The following is a 21,517-nucleotide window of genomic DNA, read 5'->3' as shown; positions in this document are numbered from 1 at the left end:
CATGGTTGATGTAGTGACTCAACAGTATCATGAAGGATCTTCCTGTTCTTCCTGTCTTTTTGCTTTATCACTGGCATTTTTCATCTTTAGTTTTGATATTTTATATTGCAAAATGGCTTCCGTAGCTTTAAGCTATGGGTATAAGCCTTTGGGACCCCATGGACTGCAGCCCACCAGACTCCTCTGCCCATGGAGTTTTCCAGGCAAAAGTACTGGAGTGGATTGCCATTTCCTCCTCCAGAGGAAGCTGACCTAGGGATCAAGCCTGCGTCTTCCTTCATTGGCAAGCAGATTCTTTACCCACTTAGCTACCAAGGGGCTTTCCTTTTGTAACTGAGGAGAATCTTTCCCAAAAGCTTCCAGCAAATTTTCCTTCAAGTTTCATCAGTTAAATGTTTACATAGCCAACTCTGGTAGCAAAGGAGGCTGAGAGAGCATGTATTGGGCAAAGGAAAAGACAGTTAAATTTACTGTGATTATTTATTCCTTAGCACATTACCACATTTTACAGTGAATTCTATTAGCAAGGAAGAAGCAAAGAGCATAGTAGGTATGATTGACAATTTCTGCCTCAGTTCCTATGTGTTAGGCATTGTTAGTTCTTTATATGCATTTCAATGTAATTTTCACATTGCTTTATTAAATAAGCATTGGTAGCCTCATTTGATAAATGAGGAAACTAGTGTTCATAAAACCTACAAAACTAGCTGTGGTGAGATCATCATCATGTAATGGCAAAATCAGAAGTCACAGTTTCTTACTTCAATGCCCCCACTTTCCTAATACCCTACAATATCTCTCTTGTCAAGCTGTCCAATTTTCCCAATTACTTCTCCCCCCACAGTTCCACGGTCTCATTCTGACAGTGAAAGTGAATATTCAGCTTCCAACTCAGAGGATGATGAAGGGGTCGCACAGGAATATGAAGAGGACACTAATGAAGACATATTGAGCCAAAAGATTCAAGCTCAGAATAGAGTAGTTTCAGGTCCTGTTTGCAGAGGAACCCCTTCTAAGAAAATGAAGAGAAAGAAAACAGTAAGTGAAGAGAGAACTTTAACCTGAAAGAAAAATTAGTAATAACTCAAAGATAAGCTACCTGAAAGATCCAAATGGGAGGATCAGCACAATATTTTTACTTTACTTTTCTACATTTTCTCAGCCTTTCACATAAATTCCCACATGTGTATTTCTGAACTTTGTATCCTGGCCTCTCTCTCTCCATATCCATATATCAATACCATAGCATGCTAAAGCTGGCAATTCAGTTGACTGAAAAAGAGCTTTTCAATAAATATTAGTTGGATAATTGAAGGCAAGGCTTCTCAGTATATACCTTTTTATACAGTTTTATTTTGCAACACTGTTGATGTACTCAGGTTAGTGTAAATATATAATAAATGCTGTGACTCTGGATCCAGGTTGAGTTGTTTGGGGAATACTGCACATATCATGGCCTGAGAAAGGGCTAATTACCCTCTCGTTCTCTGTAAAGACTCAGAGCAGAGCCTACTGCTTGATAGCTTTCCATTCTTTCCTTCCTTTCATAGAGGTCAGTCATGCCCCAAATCAATAGAATACGTGGTCAGTCATCTTTTGGAACAGTAAGCAAGTCTTTTATTTTAACCTTGGTGTTGATATCTTTCTCATTTTCACAGTCCTTCACCTGTACTAATTAAAGAATTTGCTAGGACTGTGTGAGGCAAAACAAACGTCCTAATATATAAAACCTTTTTTTTTCTGTAAGTCTGAATGGGAATTATATGTTGAAATTTAGGAATTGTTTTTGGACAGACTACTACAAACTAGTCACTTTCTTCAACTTTCATGATCCTAAGTGTTACTTAGTTTTATCACTGGAATTGATTTTGCTTGGTCCTTAATCAAAGTGTTGTTGCTTCAAAAAGAAAATACTGACTGCCAAATAAATAATTTCACTTACCCTGTTCTACACTGCTGTTACTATCTAGTTTTGATATAAGACAAATATCTGAAACTAAGAACTGACTTTGCTTTGTCTGCTTTCAGAGTCACTTAGTAGAAGAATACTTTGAAGCCCACAGCAGTTCTAAAGTTTTAACCTCTGATAGGACACTGCAGAAACTAAAGAGGGCTAAATTGGATCAGGTAAGTTGCAACGAAGGCTACTTCTAAATTTCTCTTATTGTGAGCTGCAAAATACACTACATAAGCAGCAAAATCTGAAGAGTACTATAATTATATTTTTCTCTTATTTGTTATTTCTTCAGGACCGACAGTAATCATCAGGGTCATAGTTTCTTTTTTTATTTTATTGACATATGTATACTTGATTTACAATGTTGTATTAATTTCTACTGTGCAACAAAGTGATTCAGTTATACATCTATATATATTTTCACATTCTTTTCAGTATGGTTTATCACGATACTGAATATAGTTCCCTGTGCAGGGTCATAGTTTCTTTGAAATCCATGTGCCATTAATCTCTATTGTTATTTTAACCCATATATTCATTGAACCTCACATTGGTTATAAAACACTGACTGACCTGATTCTGAGTTAAAAACCTTGCAAAACATAGTGGGTATTCTGCTTTCTGATATTATGGAAAGCCTGTCCAGTACAGCAAGATAACAGGGATACTATATACTGTGGTTCCAGTGTGTCATATAAAAAATACCATACAGTTAGACTCAGGGCTTTTATTCGTACCTCACTAAGACAAGACACAGAACCATCTGAATAAGAAAATGTTTGATAGAAAGTGGGCTTGATAATTTAAGTCAGTAGATTGTTACTGACTCAGAGAATCAAGATTTTATTATTTCCTGAAAGTAGAATTCAGTGCAATTTTCTGAGGTATACAGGACTTTTGACAGAGTTTGCAAGCTATAGAAAAGAGAGAGGAGATTATTGGGTAGATCGCTGACCTGGATGACATGGTGCTGTGTGGTTGGTTTTTTTGGGTGTTTTGTTTCTTTCTACCTGGCTCATTGGTATTGCAACTCAAATCAGAGACTAGCTGAAAACATGTGTCAAGAAACCACATTGTTCCAAGGAAGAGATGGCACTAACATCTTCTTAGTGCATCTGTTTTTATACAAGCAGCATGGGGGTGGGGGAAAGTGGAGGGTCAAAATAGGACTTCACAGGACCTAGAGACAAAGATCTCTCAGAGAATGAAAGAAACACCTGTTACTGATAATGAAAGAAAGGAAAGTCTTTCATAAATTGCAGACATAGCTGATGGATACAGTCTCAGTAGCACGTCAAGACGCATTTATTTCTCATGTCTTCCAGTTAGCTGGGAGTTGGCCGATCTAGGATTTGCTCCACATATCTGTCTTCCTTGTTGGACCTCCTTGGAAGGCTACCAGAGGCATGTTCTCCTCATGACAATGTCAGAGACAGAAGTGAAAAAATAAAAGACCTCATAAAACCTGGGCTCAAAACTGTCTCTGTCTCTTCTGCCTCATTCTGGTAGCCACGGTAAATGACGTGGCTGGAAACAAAGTCAAAGAGCAGGGGACTAGACTCACTTGTTGAGTGGGAGGGATTGCAAAGTCACACAGCAAAGGGTATGGATAGGGGAGCGGCAAGTGCTGGGGCTAGTAATGTAATTCGGCACAGATGGAGAGAGAAATTTTTTAAAGCTACCTGCTTAACATTTCACTTAGAATTTGTCCTATTTCTCTTTAAGTATGTGAATAAATTAAAACTATTGGCAAAAAATACAAACTATAGGCTAGAGTGTTTAGAATCTTGATTGCTGCACTAGTCTTCAGTATTAACAGAATATTTTACTTAAAGGATAGAATGATGAAAGCACAGTAGTGCCAAGGTAAAAAGGGATATACAGCTTTTTGCTAGTGTTTTCATTTCAAGAAGTGAGCTGTGTTTAGTCACCAGAACGTCTGGATTTGTTGTCAAAACTGGGAGGCAGGTTTAATCATCTCATGATAGTAACAGTTTTTTTTAGAAATTAAAGCCTTACATTTGGAGTTCATTGTCATGTAAATGGTTCTAGACAAAACTTAGCAAATTCATTACTGTTTTACATGTTAGTATGTAAGAGTATATAACATTTTACAAAAACAAATATTGAAATACTATGTATATTCAGTAGATGCACTCATTACCAAACCTGATTAAAGTAATATTTCCACTAATAGCCTCTTCTAACCTTGACCTGTAAGGGAGTATTTTTACTTTGAATTGATTTGATGTATGTGACTTAAGAGTGATCTTCTTCTGCCCTCTTTCTTTTTTTTAAAGCAAACTTTGCACAACTTACTGAGCAAGGTTTCTCCTTCCTTTTCTGCTGAACTTAAACAACTAAATCAACAGCATGAACAGTTATTTCATAAATGGATGTTGCAGTTACAGTAAGTACTATTATCATTGCAAACCTCTGTAAAATAAATATATTTACATAATAATATATATACATAAGTCTGTTAAAATCAAAGCAGTTAGACATTAATTTTTTTTGCAGTGACCTTGATATGCATTTTTACTTATGTGTAAAAATTTGAAAAAATAGATGTTTTCCCAGTTTTATGACCCAAATGTAGAAATGTCATATTATTATATGACTCTTCTCAGAAATTCCAATTTACAGAAAATGTGTCTTTTCTAAGTTTAATCAAATTTGAAAGCTTTTATAAACTAAATAGCCTTTCTTAGAATTATGAACTATTACTTATAAAAATATTTGAAAGTACAATTTGTCATAATTGATAAATATATCAGATTTTACTTCAGTTTTTCACAGCCAAGTTTCTAAAATGAAAGAACATGTATTTTTCTTTTAATCCCATTCTATTTACATGTACTATAAACCTTCAAATTTCATGAGATCTGGTCTATAAATATTATTTTACCATTTTAAATTGTTTTTTAGAATATTTTATCATTTCTCAAATACTTAAGGTAAAATTTTAAACTTTCATTAAAATACCTAGAATGGTAAAAATTTAAATATAGAAATTTTTTTCTATAATTGTTTTTATATTTGTGTTTAAAAGAAACTTAGTATAAGGAAGTGTTTAAAACATATGCTAAAATGTGAGTGCAGTAAGAACATAGAAATTGCCACAGGTTTCCCTAGTTGATCCTGGTTTTCTTTTGCCAATAATAAATCAAAGGATTATGCTAGTAAGAAAATTATCTTCTTCCCTGTTAGGACCTCATCTCCTCTGAGTAACTATTTGTGTATCTGTTCATTATAAGTTTATATGGCAGATCTTCACTCTAATCCTACCGCACAGCCCACCAGTTCTTTTCTTCCCATATGTCAACTTTGATAACGATTTGCTTTGCTTCCCAGCCTAGACCTCATAGTCAGCTACTTCAGTAGAATTGCTGGTTCTCTGAATTCCCTTGCTTTGTTTTTCCTGCTGCTTTTACCTTGCTAATCTCTGCCTTTGGGGATTTAGCTCTTCTTTTCTTCAATTTCTAGGCTATCCTGCATTGCTGCAGAGCATCTCATATATACGGTTTCTGATTGACCTCCATAAACAATCATGGAGTTGAACTTTAACTTGACTCTTCATGCTTGATGTTCTGGGTTGTCTCACCCACTCTCTTGGCTTCAGTTACTCTTTGTATGTGAATAACTCCCAAAACTGTGTCTCTAGCCCTGCCAAAATTCACTTCAGCAGCAGACATGAATTATATTGAAAGTACCCATGTAGAAGTTCTATAACTAATTCATTATACATAAAATTTAACTTATCTTAAACCCATCATTTCCACCTGCCCCGACTACCTAGGGTAGTGAATATCACTTAATCATGTAGTTGCCAATGCCAAAAAACTGAGTTATTCTTAATAGTCCTTTTCACTTATCTTCCATGTCTAATCATTCTCCAAATCCAACCGATTTGATCCATAAAGCTCTTGACACCTTGTTTTTCTCCATGACACCTAATTCAAGTCCATAGTCTTCAGTTTTACCCTCCTTCCTATCCATTCCCCAGCTCAGCCAGTGTAATCTTTCTAAAAAAATCATGTTACTTTCCTACTTAAAACCTTTCACTTAACACCTAACTACTAACTTTAAATGATCATATTCCTGAGAATAAAATTCAATTAATGTTTTAGTTGATTTAACAAGACCTTTTGTGACCTGGCCCCTGCTTACTTTTCCAGTTTAATCTCTCAATTAAAACTCTGCTTCAGCCTATTAAAATTTTTTTAGTTTCTTATACCTAGTGCTTTGTTCTCTCTTTCCTCCTATTACTTGAAAGGTTATAGGAAGCTCTGATACTTTGGTCACCTGATGCAAAGAACAACCTCATTGGAAAAGACCCTGATGCTGGGAAAGATTGAGGGCAGGAGGAGAAGGGAGTGACAGAAGATGAGATGGTTGGATGCATCACAGACTCAATGAACATGAGTTTAGAGATAGAGAAAGACAGGGAAGCCTGATGTGCTGCAGTCCTTGGGGTCGCAAAGAGTCAGACATGACTTGGCCTCTGAACCACGATAGGAGCTAGAGAGAAAGCTACTGAAAGTTGAAACTACAAGCTTGGTGTACAGATAACAAAATTGTGCTTTTTCTTTATGTATGTTGGGAATCAATATATTAATCATTATTTAGCCATGCCAGTTCTTCCTGTATTCTTGATAAGCTTAAATGAAGGAAACTGGTTGATTATAAAATTGGCAATAAGTACTGAACTTTAATTTCGTGAGTGCTCTTTTTCTTACAGCCTGGGGTTCAACATTGTGCTTTATGGTTTGGGTTCTAAGAGAGATTTACTAGAAAGATTTCGAACCACCATGCTGCAGGATTGCATACATATTGTCATCAATGGCTTCTTTCCTGGAATCAGTGTGAAATCAGTAAGTTTTAAAAATGTTTTAAAAAGGAGTAACATCATATCCCCTGCCAATCCATACAGTCATGTTAAAGAGAATGCTATTTCATATTCTGAAGCATTCATTTTTTGTTTTCAGTTTTTACACTAGTAGGATTGCATGGTGCTTAAGATCACATGTTTGGACTCAGAGGGTTCTAGCTTTGAATCCCCCTCCTTTAATTTCCTATTTGGTAACTGAGAATGTATTAACATCTTAGGGAGATGTTAGCTTTGTTTACTGCATTGACTATCTACAACACTTCTCTGAAGGATAAGATTATGGAAAACTTCAACTTTATTATGCTTTTATGTCACTTTGATACTTTAAAAATAGTAAAAATTTAAGTAATAGTTTATCATTCTTTGATCATTTTTACACCAGATGCTCATTTCTCTTCATCATTTGAAAATGAATTTAAGCCTTTTGAGCTCTGGATATTAACCAATATAATACTCCTTTTTAAAAATGTCCTAAATGTTTGGACCCTCTTTCATTTGATAAATCTATAGTTTTATAATATTTCTCATATTGTTGGGTTTGTTTTGTATTTTTACTACCCTGCTTATATTATCTTTACACCTTTGCTTCCCTATTTCCTTTTAGTAATAACTTATGAAAAAAAATAAATTAGGTCTACTTAATCTACTTACCTTAAAAAGTAGGACTTTTGAAGTAATTTTTCAAACTTGGTGGGAAATCCAAATTTATTTTTTTTAAAAAAGGCTTGCTTGCTAGTTGTTTTTATCCTATATGACAGAATAAGTTAAAACTGATATATCTCTTGCACTTTTATGACATAGATCCTGAATTCTGTAACAGAAGTCCTTGATCATATGGGTACTTTCCGCAGTGTGCTGGATCAGCTAGAGTGGATAACAAATAAATTTAAAGAAGGTAATGTGAAGAAGATGTTCTGTAGTTATAGGGTGAAGCTAAGCATCCACGTATTGTTTGTGTACTAGTATACACAAAAATGTGGGCAGTTTTAATAATGATATTTCTCTCATTGCTGATTTAGATTTCTTTAAAATAATTTCTCCTTTTCTTTTCTGTGAACTTTACTTAACTAACAGAATTAAAGAATTGCCCCTGCTATCTTGAACTTACATAGCCAAAGCCCTTTTTTTTTTTCCAAAACCTTTTACTTCAGAATAATTTTCCAGTTTTGTTTGGCTAGTGTAAAGTGCTTCCAGCCAATTGGAACATCTGTATCTCATAGTTTTATATTGTTTAATATGTTTATAAAGTATTATTTCTTTATCCTGAGGAAATACCAATGCATTTGAATAATTTCATATACTAAAATCTGAAAAATGGGAAAAAAAACTGTTCTTTTGGTATGAGTGTTTTGGTTATATGAGCATTTCAGAAAAATAAAAATAAAATTATTTAGGGCCTAACAATTGTCCTTTAGTCATTGCTTAACAATTAATTGGGGGCTTCCCTGGTGGCTTAGATGGTAAAGAATATGCCTGCAATAACTAGACTTGGGTTTGATCCTGGGTCGGCAAGACCCCCTGCAGAAGGAAATGATCACTCCAGTATTCTTGCCTGGAGAATTCCATGGACAGAAGAGCCTGGCAGACTACAGTCCATGAGTTGGCAAAGAGTCACACATGACTGAGTCACTAACAATTAAATGGAGTAATTGGTTATGCCTAATGGGAATACCAGAGCACCTGACCTGCCTCTTGAGAAACCTATATGCAGGTCAGGAAGCAACAGTTAGAACTGGACATGGAACAAACAGCCTGGTTCCAAATAGGAAAAGGAGTACGTCAAGGCTGTATATTGTCACCGTGCTTATTTAACTTCTATGCTGAGTACATCATGAGAAACACTGGGCTAGAAGAAGCACAAGCTGGAATCAAGATTGTCGGGAAAAATATCAATAACCTCAGATATGCAGATGACACCACCCTTATGGCAGAAAGTGAAGAGGAACTAAAAAGCCTCTTGATGAAAGTGAAAGAAGAGAGTGAAAAAGTTGGCCTAAAGCTCAACATTCAGAAAACGAAGATCATGGCATCTGGTCCCATCACTTCATGGGAAATAGATGGGGAAACAGTGGAAACAGTGTCAGACTTTATTTTGGGGGGCTCCAAAATCACTGCAGATGGTGACTGCAGCCATGAAATTAAAAGACGCTTACTCCTTGGAAGAAAAGTTATGACCAACCTAGATAGCATATTCAAAAGCAGAGACATTACTTTGCCAACAAAGGTCCATCTTGTCAAGGCTATGGTTTTTCCTTTGGTCACGTATGGATGTGAGAGTTGGACTGTGAAGAAGGCTGAGTGCGGAAGAATTGATGCTTTTGAACTGTGGTGTTGGAGAAGACTCTTGAGTCCCTTGGACTGCAAGGAGATCCAGCCAGTCCATTCTAAAGGAGATCAGTCCTGGGTGTTCATTGGAGGGAATGATGCTGAAGCTGAAACTCCAGTACTTTGTGCACCTCATGCAAAGAGTTGACTTATTGGAAAAGACTCTGATGCTGTGAGGGATTGGGGGCAGGAGGAGAAGGGGATGACCGAGAATGAGATGGCTGGATGGCATCACTGACTCGATGGACATGAGTCTGAATGAACTCAGGGAGTTGGTGATGGACAGGGAGGCCTGGCGTGCTGCAATTCATGGCATCGCAAAGAGTCAGACATGACTGAGTGACTGAACTGAACTGATTGATTTAATAGATGATTTTGATATTATTTGTATGCTCATTAAAATTGGTGCCTGAGTCATTTTTAATGTGTATATGTAGTATATAATCTGTATTATATAATCTATAATTTATATTAAATATATTTATAATTATGTAGATCATAAATATTTTAGTTCTATAATATACATGTTATTCAAATTTTACCTTCAATGCCTTTTATATTTTACTTCTCTGACCTTCTTCATGCCTTGAGGAATATCGTAGGCCTCTCCCCTTCTCTTGTTGCTTTTGTCTCTTGGCTTTTATGATAATGGAGGTTTTCTGTATTCTCTCTTAATGCTTAATGTGAACTCTTTTTGGGATGGGGATCCCTCCCCCCTTGCAGTTCAACATCCACAGATTCACCTCCCAGTCTAATATGTAACTTGCCTTATTTCCTATGCCTTATTAAAACTGGCTACTTCATGGACTGATTCAAGTGTTAACCATTCCAGTTGTCTTTAACTGCTTCAGAGTCTACTGATTTTCAATGAATTTCATTTTTTTAAGAGTATAATAATGTCTTGCCTGTTTTATGAGTGAGTGACATATCTTCTCAAATAAATTGCATACCCCTAACAATAGCTGTTTTGTCCTGTATTACCTTGATATGTTCTTCAATATATAAGCCTTGCATGTGGTGGGGACTTTACAAGTACTCACTGAAAATAATAATTGACTTCTTTTCCCTTTTAGATTCTTCTTTAGAACTCTTTCTGCTTATTCACAACTTGGATAGCCAAATGTTGAGAGGAGACAAAAGCCAGCAAATTATTGGACAATTATCATCTTTACGTAATATATACCTTATAGCATCTATTGATCACCTCAATGCTCCTCTCAGTAAGTTGAATGTTACTGTTTTTTCTTCTTGAGGTAACAGTCTTTGAAAATTACTTGTCTTAATGTTGTTAGTCACAGCATTTGTATTGTTTTTACGTATACATTTCCTTTGTTCCATGTTTAAAGACACAGTTGCCAAAAATATAGGTGTCCTCAATCTGATTTAGAACATAATTCTTGGAAATAAAAATTTAGATAGTAAAGGGTGTGTTTTATGGTAAAGTTTCTTGAAGAAGAAGAGACCCAACTATTATTTTGGTTTCTTTCTTTCTAACTGTTCTTTGTGATACTGCAATATTTATTTTATGCCTTTAGTTCAGAGACTTTGTGATAGTCCTGTAAAACAAAATGCTAAATTATTAAATTTTTTAAAGGAATGCCTTGGTAGTATTAATATATTTTAACCTGCATTTAATATACACATAAAGATTCAGATGGTGATTGACAGTGAAATTAGATTGTAAGGTACTGATTTAGATGGTAAAATAGCAAAAATGAAAATTTTCAGGATTCACTTTTTATTTAATGCTTTCTTGTTCTTTCCTAGAGTGAAATCTAGTAACAGGACCATATGAAAATAATTAGTCATTCTTATTTTTTTTGATCATGTACTCTAGTGTGGGATCATGCAAAGCAGAGTCTTTATAACTGGCTCTGGTATGAAACTACTACATACAGTCATTATACTGAAGAAACCTCCTATGAGAATTCTCTTCTGGTTAAACAGTCTGGATCACTACCACTTAGTTCCCTAATTCATGTCTTACGAAGCCTCACCCCGAATGCAAGGTAAGAATGAAAACTATTGCTTCTTTTTTAAAAAAAAACTTTACACATTTTAAGATATGCCCTGTTAGGTTTGAATGGCAGTACTTAAAGTCCTTACTAAGTTTGCAGGATTAAGAGAAATATTATCAGTGATAATGATAGTCGCTAGTACTGGGTTATGCATCAGATAGACTACTCAATAGTAGTCTCAAATTGCCCAATAATAAAGCAGGGGTACCAGCATTTTTAATAGATTTTTATGTTTCTGAGTAAGAACATCTCAGTGGTCATCGTTGAGGAAACAGCAGAATTTTCATGGATTTTACTTACATGTGATAGTTATTTTTAATTACATATTGAACATTATGACTCAGACACAGGGTCCTTTACACGAAATAGCTTTTCTGATCTTCATAACCACTCTAAGGTAGATGGTAAAGGGCACAGAGATTTTGATTCCTATCTATGTGGTTCCAAAGCTCATACTGTTAAACCTTGAAAATCTTTTTATATAGTGTCTCCAGTGAAACCCTTCAGCAGCCTAACCAAGTTGCATATATGAGTTAATAAGAGCTAGTGAATAAAGGCTAAGAAAAGTTGTATATAGCATAAGCCAGCAAAAAATAAATTGCATAATTAAGCTGTTGAAAAAGGCTTTTTAGTAGCCTCACTGGAGAAGGCAATGGCACCCCACTCCAGTACTCTTGCCTGGAAAATGCCATGGATGGAGAAGCCTGGTAGGCTGCAGTTCATGGGGTTGCTAAGAGTTGAACATAACTGAGTGACTTCACTTTCACTTTTCACTTTCATGCATTGGAGAAGGAAATGGCAACCCACTCAAGTGTTCTTGCCTGGAGAATCCCAGGGACAGGGAGCCTGGTGGGCTGCCGTCTTTGGGGTCGCACAGAGTCAGACATGACTGAAGTGACTTAGCAGCAGCAGCAGCAGTAGCCTCACAGGAAGGCCACAGAGAAACATACAGGGAGGTCCAGAGCATTCCTTTCCCAACCACCCCCTGCCAGTAGCTCACACTGCAGAGCGGTGTGAGCTCATTCAGGTTTCAGTTTTGATACATGCACTTATTTGCACATATGTGTGTTAGCTCTGTGCTGTTTGGTCACATGTGTAACTTTGTGTAACTACTACCACAGTCAAGATATGCAGCTTTATCATCACAAGACTCCCTTGTGATGTCAACCTTCCAATGCTAATTTTAATGAATTCTATTATCCTTTAAAGCTATTTCTGTACACTTAAAATATTATCAGTGCATTAATGAAATATGTATTAAGTGACCTCCCAGATGGCTCAGTGGTAGAGAACCCACCGGCCAATGCAGGAGACGTGGGTTCAATCTCTGGATCAGGAAGATACCCTGGAGAAGGAAATGGCAACCCACTCCAGTATTCTTCCCTGGAGAATCCCATGGACAGAGGAGCCTGGCAGGCTACAGCCCATGGAGTCACAGAGTCAGACATGACTAAAGCAACTTAGCACGTATGTTAAATGGATATCTAATCAGAATTTTTTATGGAATTGGGAATAGAAAAAGTGTTCATTCAATTTTACTATTATGGTTACTCCTAATGGAGTGTTGCAAGTTACTGCATATAAACTTGGGAATCCAGCAGTGCAGATACTCTCAACGTGACACTGACGGCTCTAAAGCAATTGTTTTTAGTTTGGCATTCCCGAATGTCTGTATGCTAGCCTCCGGTGCTGCTTTGGTTCGTCCTTTACACTCCAGTACACATTTAGTCTGTACTTGGTATGAATGTGATTGATCAAAAAATCTTCACCAAATTCAGCTGTGTAGTAAGTTATAAAGTGGTCATTGAGATGATCCAAAGTGTGCTTATAGAAATTATCTTCTAGACTGTAATAAAAATGAAAATGCAAAGGTTTAAAATTTTTGCCACATCCAGGGACTTCTGGGAAGTTTAGTTTTGTATAGCACTGCTTCCAACCTAGTAATTCTACCTGGTACACTCTCCTACAGAAACAGTTCCAAAAACATGAATGAATATTTATTACAATTGTATTTAATGTGGTGTTATTTTTTATTAATTTAAATTGGAAGTAATGTGAACATCCAAAACCAGTAGGAAAATGGTAAATGTGTGGTATGATAAATGAGCAGGCATTAAAAACTGATAGGAAGAATTTTAAGACATGGGAAAATAAGTAAGTGAAAAAATGGTTTAAAATGGTGTATACCATGTATAAATGCATGAATTTATGTTTTCACAGTACTTCATTCCACAAAGACTTGAGAAAGCAGCATATGCAAATATGATCTCCACATCAAATGTTTGTGGCTATAATTTTAGGGTTATGGAATTAATATTTTTCTCTTTAGTTTTTTTTTTTCTTTCTTTAGTTTTTATTATATATTCCAGGTTTTCTATAGTAAACTAATCTCCAGTCTAACAAAAAGTTGACCCTTGAACAACATGGGGGTTAATCTGTGTCTAACGTTTCATAGTCAGCACTCCATATTCCACTGCATCTGCAGAGTCAGTTAACTAGGGACTGTGTAGTACTGTAGTGTTTACTGTTGAAGAATATGCGTATGTAAGTGCGGTTCAGGTTCAGTCCCTCAGTCATGTCCGACTCTGCAACCCCATGGACTGCAGCATGCCAGGCTTCATATGTGAGCAGACCCATGCAGTTCAAACCCATGATGTTCAAAGGTCAGCTGTATTCCTAGATTTTCTTTAAAAGGAAGTAAAAATGCGTCTCCTTTTTAAGTAGTCCAGGATATGATGTTCTTTGAAAAAGGAAAGGAAGGTAATATAAACAGGCTGAGTGTTTCACAGTCTTTGTGTACTTGACTATTAACTGTTTTTGGTGGATGTTAACATTCTGGATTTCAATTTGTTTTTGTTTTTTTCCTTAGGGGAATTTTCCGGCTACTAATAAAGTATCAGCTGGATAACCAGGATAACCCTTCTTACACTGGTATCCAATATTTATGATATTAAATTGCATGACCTTTGTTTCATCCCATAAATTCTTTTTCTTGGAATCTAATAATAGCACTGCAGTGTTTCACAGCAGTAAATAAATGGTTTGCTCCTTGATCACTGTGCCTGCCATATCGAAAAATTTCAAGCAACCCTACAGATACACTGCTGAGCAGGCTATTTGTATTATTTGTCAATACAAATTGAAAAACAAATCCAGTATAATTCTTAAATTTCCTCTGCTAACTATGGATGTGTGTCTACCAGCTACATATATTTCATGTACTGGGCAACTCAGATTTTCTTTAACTTGAGTGAAAATAATCTGTTAAACACACATTTTAATAATCATTCAGGGGACTCCTCTGGTGGTCCAGTGGTTAACACTTCACCTCCCAATGTGGGAGTTTCAGGTTCGATCCCTCATTGGGGAGCCAAGATCCCATATGCCTGGTGGCCAAAAAAACAAAACATACAATAGAAACAATATCGTAACAAATTCAATAAAGACTGAAAAATGTTTAAAAAAAAATCATTCAGCTCTCACTTGACTTACTAGTTCCCTCTTTTAAAAAAGTCAACTTTACTCACGCTGTTTACAATTGCCCATGAGATTATATTATCCTTGGCCACAGTTGACTGCTTTCAACCAATCAGTTCTCATTAAAAAATGTAAGCCACAGTATATAACACCTAAGTATTCTCTGGTTTTGCTTCTTCGAGAGGTGTTTACTCAGCATTTACTGACTGCTCTGACATACTCGGGTAATAGCACTTTTTTCCTGTGTTTTTCAGCATGGGTATGCATATATGGGGTCATGTCTTAAATACTGACTTACGTTCATATCTTCTTTTGAACTCTCCAGGACTTTGTTTTCAAGACTTTTACCAGCAGTGTCGGGAGGCATTCCTTGTCAATAGTGATCTGACACTTCGGGCCCAGTTAACTGAATTTAGGGACCACAAGCTTATAAGAACAAAGAAGGTGAGACTTTGCTCTATAACATTGTATGCCAGGAATAGCATCTCTTGTTTACATAAGGACAAGTATGCCTGTTATGAAACTGAGGTTGCCTTGGTGGGTCACAAGGATCCATTTAGGCAGTGTGCCATTTGAGTTCTGTAGAAAGAAGGTAGAAGTACTCCACTTCAGCATGCAGCAGAAGACTTATGACTTCTAGTTGAGAGTAACAAACAGGCCGTTAGAAATGAGTCAGATAACCGCGTTCCATTCTCTATTCATTAATCCAGTCTATGTGTATTGAGCACATAAAGCTTAATGTCCTAATGGAGAAGATGGGCATTTGTCAAATAATCAACATACATGCAACATTTAAATTGTGGTTAGGTCCTATGATTAGGAGGGACATGGTTCTGAAAGAACATATTACAGTAGGTGGATCTGGCCTAATTATGTGTATCAGAAGAGACCACTGAGACCTAAAGGAAGACTAGGAGATTTACAGTCATCACGGGAAGGAAGAGCGTTCTAGGCAGGAGCAGCATGTAGAGAGGCTCTGGAACAAAACAGCAGCCAGCATGACACAATCCTGTTTCATTCTGAAATAATGAGAAGTCATTGAGAAAATTGTTCTGACAGTGGTATGGAGAGTGGGATGGGGCAGTGGAAGGTGGGCATTGCCAAACCTTAGCACACAGAGGCCAGCTGTGAAGTGAAGTGAAGTGAGGTCGCTCAGTCGTGTCCGACTCTTTGCGACCCCGTGGACTGTAGCCCACCAGGCTCTTCCATCCGTGGGGTTCTCCAGGCAAGAATACTAGAGTGGGTTGCCATTTCCTTCTCCAGGGAGGCCAGCTAGGAAGCTGTTAGTAGCGTGGGTGAGATGATGGCACTCTGGACTAGGTTAAAAAGAGAAAAGTGGTTGGGACTCAAAATTAACAAGAACTGATGACAGACTGGATATGGGAACCAACGGAAAAGAGAGTGTCAAGAGTGATTCCTGGTTTCTGGCGTGTTTTTTTCCTCCCTAACCAGAGAGATGGTGGGAATCGCTGGATGAGAAGCTGAAAGAGCAACATTTTGGGGAGATAGAGCATGAGTTCATGGTCTTAGTATATTTGGATTTACTCCAGTTGAGGTTCTCCTGACATTTTCAAGTGGAGATGTCAGCTGGGCATTTGGATTCCTGGGACAAGATACCAGAGAAAAGATCTGGGCTAGAGATAAAAGGTTATGATTCCTACATATTTATATTATAATGGAAACTGGCTTTGGTGAGACAATCTAGAGAACATATAGTGAGATTTGAAGGCCCGGAATTAAGCCTAGAAGTGTGATATTTAATGGCCAAATGGAAGATAAGCCTGCAGGGGTGGAACAGCCAGATAGCCAAGAAGAAAACCAAGATGTCACAGAAGCCGAGAAGGGAAGCACGTTCGTAGGCCAGCAGTGTCAGGTGCTGCTGAGAGGCCAAAAAGACAAAGACGGAAGATGCATAGTGAATCTAGGAAAATGGGACTCCTTGGTGGCCTAACCAAAAGCTCTCTTGGTGTGACATGATAATGATGGCGGCAGGTCGGTTGGCTTGGGTTGAGTGAAAAGTGAGGAAATGGAGACCACCATTTATAGACAGCTCTTCTGGAAAGGTGCCATGGGTTTATGATGGTTGCAGAGAAATGAGGAGTCTAGTAAGGGTTGTTTTGAAATTGGAGATACCTGAACCTGTAGCCAATAGGAAGGATCCAGTTAAAAAGGGAATAAAAGAACAGAGGTATCAGTGGTGTAGTGTTTTAGAAAGAGCAGGAAATACCCACCGTCTCAGTCGTCTTTTCCACTATAAAATGGTTTAACTATAAACTCAGTGTATTTAATAGCTATATATCCCTGTGTGTCCCTTGGCTGCCCTTGTCTTTTATATTTCTTTATTCAGGTAAAGTATTAATGAAATCAAGTCCATTTTTTGTTTAACATTTCAAATAAATGTATATTTCAAATACATTTCTTACGAATGACTAACATTCAGGTATTCTCACATCTTTTAGGGAACTGATGGAGTGGAATATTTATTAATTCCTGTTGACAATGGAATACTGACTGATTTCCTGGAAAAGGAAGAAGAGGAGTTGTAAAGCACTCCTGTACTCTTGGAATCTTCTGTGGAAGAGTTATACCCCAGCTGCCACTCCTCTAAAGTGTTGTGTTTACATCCAACATTAGACTCATCAGTGTACAATCTTAAATGGGGAGGGGTAATGTCATCACCTAGAACCGGGATTAGCCTGGCTGGTATACCATCCTAGTACTATGCAGCAGTCCTCAAATTGGAGAAAACGTGCCTTTCATTCATTACCTCTCTGGAGACTTCTTGCTGAAGGAACAGTGTGCTCAGGGAACTGTGGAACTGGATGTTTTTGAATTCTTTTATACCAGAGATGATGCTCCTAATTTTTTTGAGGGCCTTTTATCACTGTATTTGCAAATGTGCTTGTTCCAGAGTGTGAAAGTTACAGACAGTGGCATAAAGTAAATGCTTTATTTGCTATTCTGCGTGTCAGAACTGAAGCGTATAATGGAGTAGGCAGATCATCCTTTTACTGTTTCTGAAATGGCTTAATAAAAGGTATAGGACTGGGGGAAAGTAGGTGATTTTCAGCTTTCTCCTTTTGGATTTAGGCTACATGCTAATAGAGGAAGGAGCATGATGCTATTCGGTTGGGAAAGTGGGAAAAACGTAATAAGTGTATAGGGTGTACGCCCATCCCAGAAAGCACATGAACAATAACAGATCATGCTCCTCGAGATAGCTGATGCTAAGGCCATCACATTCACGATATGAGTGAGAAGCCAGGCTAGAGAAACACAATCCTGAAATTATATTTTAGTCATTTTTTTCCAAGGCAACAGAAAAATTTAATTATTCTTGTATATCAATGCATTTTTTTCTTTTCTTGAATAACATGCAGATGAATAGCTTATTAATGGCTGGCTTTAAGTTAATTTGATTTCTCTATCAAGTAGGCCCACCTAAAACTCACTGTAAGACATTTCAATTTTTTCTTAAAGTGACAATTTCAAGCCTCCTAAATATACAACCCTTTTTTCTTAGGAAAGGAAAAAAGGCTAACCTTGACCACTGGAGTCAGCAGATAGTCTTTATATACTCCCTGAAATGTTTCATACTTGGAAGTTAAATTCTCTGTCACTGTAATATACTGCATCAGCATTTCACTGATTTCTTATCTTGTAAACCCCTTTTATGAAAATATTTCCCAAAATGCTCAGAATTTTTTAAATAATTTCGTGTCATATAATGAAGTAATTTTATATTAAATCCATGTATAAGGGGGGTTAGTCTTAACCATAATTATTGATCAATACTTAAACAAATTTGTACATAAATAGGATTCAAAACTGTTTTAATTGTACCAAAGGATATTCAGTAAAAAGTGAGTTTCCTTACCATTCCCCAATCCAGTCCCTTAGGCAGCCATTGACAGCCTTTTAAGCATTCTTCCGGAGGTATTCTATGCACATCTAAGGGTAATTATCTGTATTTCTCCTTTTAAAAACACAAATGGTGGCATATGATACTTGCTGGTTTGCACCTTTTTTTTCTTTTTGCTTAATATATTTAGTTTATAATAACTTACAATATAAAAAAAGTATACAGAATCTTTAATGACCTACTGTGAAACTGCATTTGTCCTTAAATTTATCTACTGGTTTATTTTTATATTTTTTGTGTCTATACTGTTTGCAAGCAATATGTGTGAATAGTCTACTAGTAATAAAGCAATTTGGATAGAACTTTTTTTTTTCATTTATAGTACTGTTTTGTTACTTACAACTCCCAGATTCTCTGGGACCTTCCCCCCCCCCCCCTTTTGGCAATGCAATACAGCATGTAGGATCTTAGTTCCCCACCCGGAGCTAGAACCTGTACCCTTTACATTAATAGCACAGAGTCTCAGCCACTGGACTGCCAGGGAAGTCCCATAAAGTGCTGTTTTTTTACTAAAAATATTTTGAAGTGCTTCAAAAATTTTATGAGTGCATCTTACAGCTCTGATAGTGATGTTGGCAGAATTATATCCTCTTCACTAACTTGTTTCAACATCAGTGTAGCTTAAGCTTTATCAGTTTGACTGCTAAGGCTCCAAACTTCTGCTGTTACTTGCTTCTGGCAATATTAAACAGACCTGAAACCTTGAAAGATTCTTCTGGCTTCTCTTAACAAAATGGCTAAAACAGGGCTAAAAAGGTACAGAGGATGCTGGACAGATATTTGCACTATGCAAACTTGGCATAATATTTAGAACTCTGCATAAGGAATTCAGTATTATGCCAAGTTTGCATAGTGCAAATATCTGTCCAGCATCCTCTGTACCTTTTTAGCCCTGTTTTAGCCATTTTATTAGTATTGTATTTGTCATTTTAATACATGAATATTTCATTCTTATAAAAGATCAGGCAATTTGAGGGAGGGTTTATAGATTTTGCTTAACTTAAAACAATTACTAACAAAACTTTAGAAGTCTACAGTTGACCCTGAACAACACAGATTTGAATTGTGTGGGTCCACTTACGTGCAGATTTTTTCCAGTAGTAAATACTACAGTACTATATGATCCATAGTCTGTTGAACCCACGGATGTAAAAAGGGAAACTTAGCATACACAGAGCCAACTGTAGGTTACAGTTGGATTTTTTACTGTGCAGAAGGTCAGCATCCCCACGATGTTCAAGGCTCAACTGTACTTCAGCTCCAGTCAATTCAAACCTGGAGCCAGTAGCATGTTCAGAATGTGTTTTTCTACATTCCAGGTTTTTGGCTTAGTCCTGAGTAGCTGTCAGAGACGACAGCAAGTCATGAGAGTCTGCCTCATTACAGATGTGTGTCTTCTAAAAACCAAGGGATAGTCACGTACATGACTTTCTCAGGCTTTTTGTAATTATTTCATTTCTCCCTTGGGAGATTCTCCCACACTTTAATTTTTCAAATTGCTGTTAAGCCATGTTAATTCATGTTTTTTGAGAACTTACCATGCAGAAAGCTCTATTCTAGGCAGCTGAAAGAAAATCAAGATGTGATATGAAATACCTAGTTGAGGTTTTAACAGATTAAAAATTACAGTATCCTTAATGTGTTGAATAAAGTCAATTTGAAATAACTAATGCTACAAAAAATATAACTTTAAGCATAACAAAACTTATTACCAAGTTTTCATTATTTTGGCATGTATCACTTGGGCCTCAAGTCTTCTGAAGTATTTAGGTCACCTGCATACTTCAGCATCTTTAACAGTTTGGAAAATTTGACAGCTGAAAGTAAGGAATCTTGAATGATACTTTATTTTTTCTTAAACTGCATAGGAAGAAAAAAATACACAGGATGTGTTTGGGGGTATTATTTTTAGTTATTCAGAAGTGCAAGCAAGCTGAAAATGTATTACAGTCATATCATTCTTTATTTGGCAATAAGTGTGTCAATCATTAACAAACTGTTTGATTCATTAACCCCTCCTAAAACTCTACCCAAAGGGTTTAATCCACAACTGTCAATTCCGAGATCCTGTCTGCCTTCATGAGTCACAGGTCAAATCATACCACACCTTAAGTATGCTGTAACTTTTTTTAAGGAGGGTTTGAGAACTACTGGCCTCAGGCTATTTCTTCATCATCACCTTGGACCATACCTTTCCTGCCTTCTTTCCACCCTCCTGCTGCTGCTACTGTGACTTCAGTTGTGTCCGACTGTGTGCGACCCCACAGACAGCAGCCCATCCGGCTCCCCCATCCCTGGGGTTCTCCAGGCAAGAACACTGGAGTGGGTTGCCATTTCCTTCTCCAATGCATGAAAGTGAAAAGTGAAAGTAAAGTCGCTCAGTCATGTCCAACTCTTAGCGACCCCATGGACTGCAGCCTACCACGCTCCTCCGTCCATGGGATTTTCCAGGCAAGAGTACTGCAGTGGGGTGCCATTGCCTTCTCCCTGACAATATTGAATTAATTACTTGGGCTTTCTCAGTGGGCTCTGCTGTTTCTCTACTTAGTGCATGTGTTTAAGCTGTCCCCCGGAAGACCTTCCCTGTAAATCCTATGCCTGCCTTTTCATAGTTAAGAGTTTACTGTCATCATTAACCAAATTCTGTCGTATCCTCTCCACATCTCTATGGGTCCAGCACACAGAAAGCAACCAATGAGTGAATGAATGAAGCCAATACCATTAAGATAGTCTCTCAAAGCTGCTATCTCATTCTCTCTGCTTTGACAAACTTGACCATCTCATAGCTTTCTAGTTCTTGGCTTCTGACACTTAGCTGTTCTCTCACCTTTCCTGGTGGCTCCTCCAACTTTTAATGGGGAGCATTTCATAAGGCTCACTCCTGTTGGCTATTTCTGTAGTGAATCAGTATTACAGGTGAACCACTG

At 37.1% G+C, this 21,517-nt stretch overlaps 1 protein-coding gene across 1 annotated transcript in view; it reads left to right on the top strand.

The window, feature by feature from the left end:
- The window catches only part of ORC2 (origin recognition complex subunit 2), a 37,131-nt gene extending 18,345 nt beyond the window's left edge, over nt 1–18,786 (top strand). Inside the window, exons 9-18 of the mRNA XM_068968175.1 lie at nt 845–1,038; nt 2,029–2,127; nt 4,258–4,367; nt 6,699–6,831; nt 7,650–7,743; nt 10,247–10,393; nt 11,011–11,182; nt 14,061–14,122; nt 14,994–15,112; nt 17,128–18,786. Coding sequence (XP_068824276.1) covers nt 845–1,038; nt 2,029–2,127; nt 4,258–4,367; nt 6,699–6,831; nt 7,650–7,743; nt 10,247–10,393; nt 11,011–11,182; nt 14,061–14,122; nt 14,994–15,112; nt 17,128–17,214 — 1,217 coding nt within the window. The 3' untranslated portion in view covers nt 17,215–18,786. The remainder of the gene's footprint in view (nt 1–844; nt 1,039–2,028; nt 2,128–4,257; nt 4,368–6,698; nt 6,832–7,649; nt 7,744–10,246; nt 10,394–11,010; nt 11,183–14,060; nt 14,123–14,993; nt 15,113–17,127) is intronic.
- The last annotated feature ends 2,731 nt before the right edge of the window (nt 18,787–21,517 follow it).

This window comes from Capricornis sumatraensis, chromosome 3 (assembly GCF_032405125.1).
Source record: "Capricornis sumatraensis isolate serow.1 chromosome 3, serow.2, whole genome shotgun sequence".
Taxonomy (NCBI): domain Eukaryota; kingdom Metazoa; phylum Chordata; class Mammalia; order Artiodactyla; family Bovidae; genus Capricornis; species Capricornis sumatraensis.
This window is presented reverse-complemented; position numbering and strand designations above follow the sequence as displayed.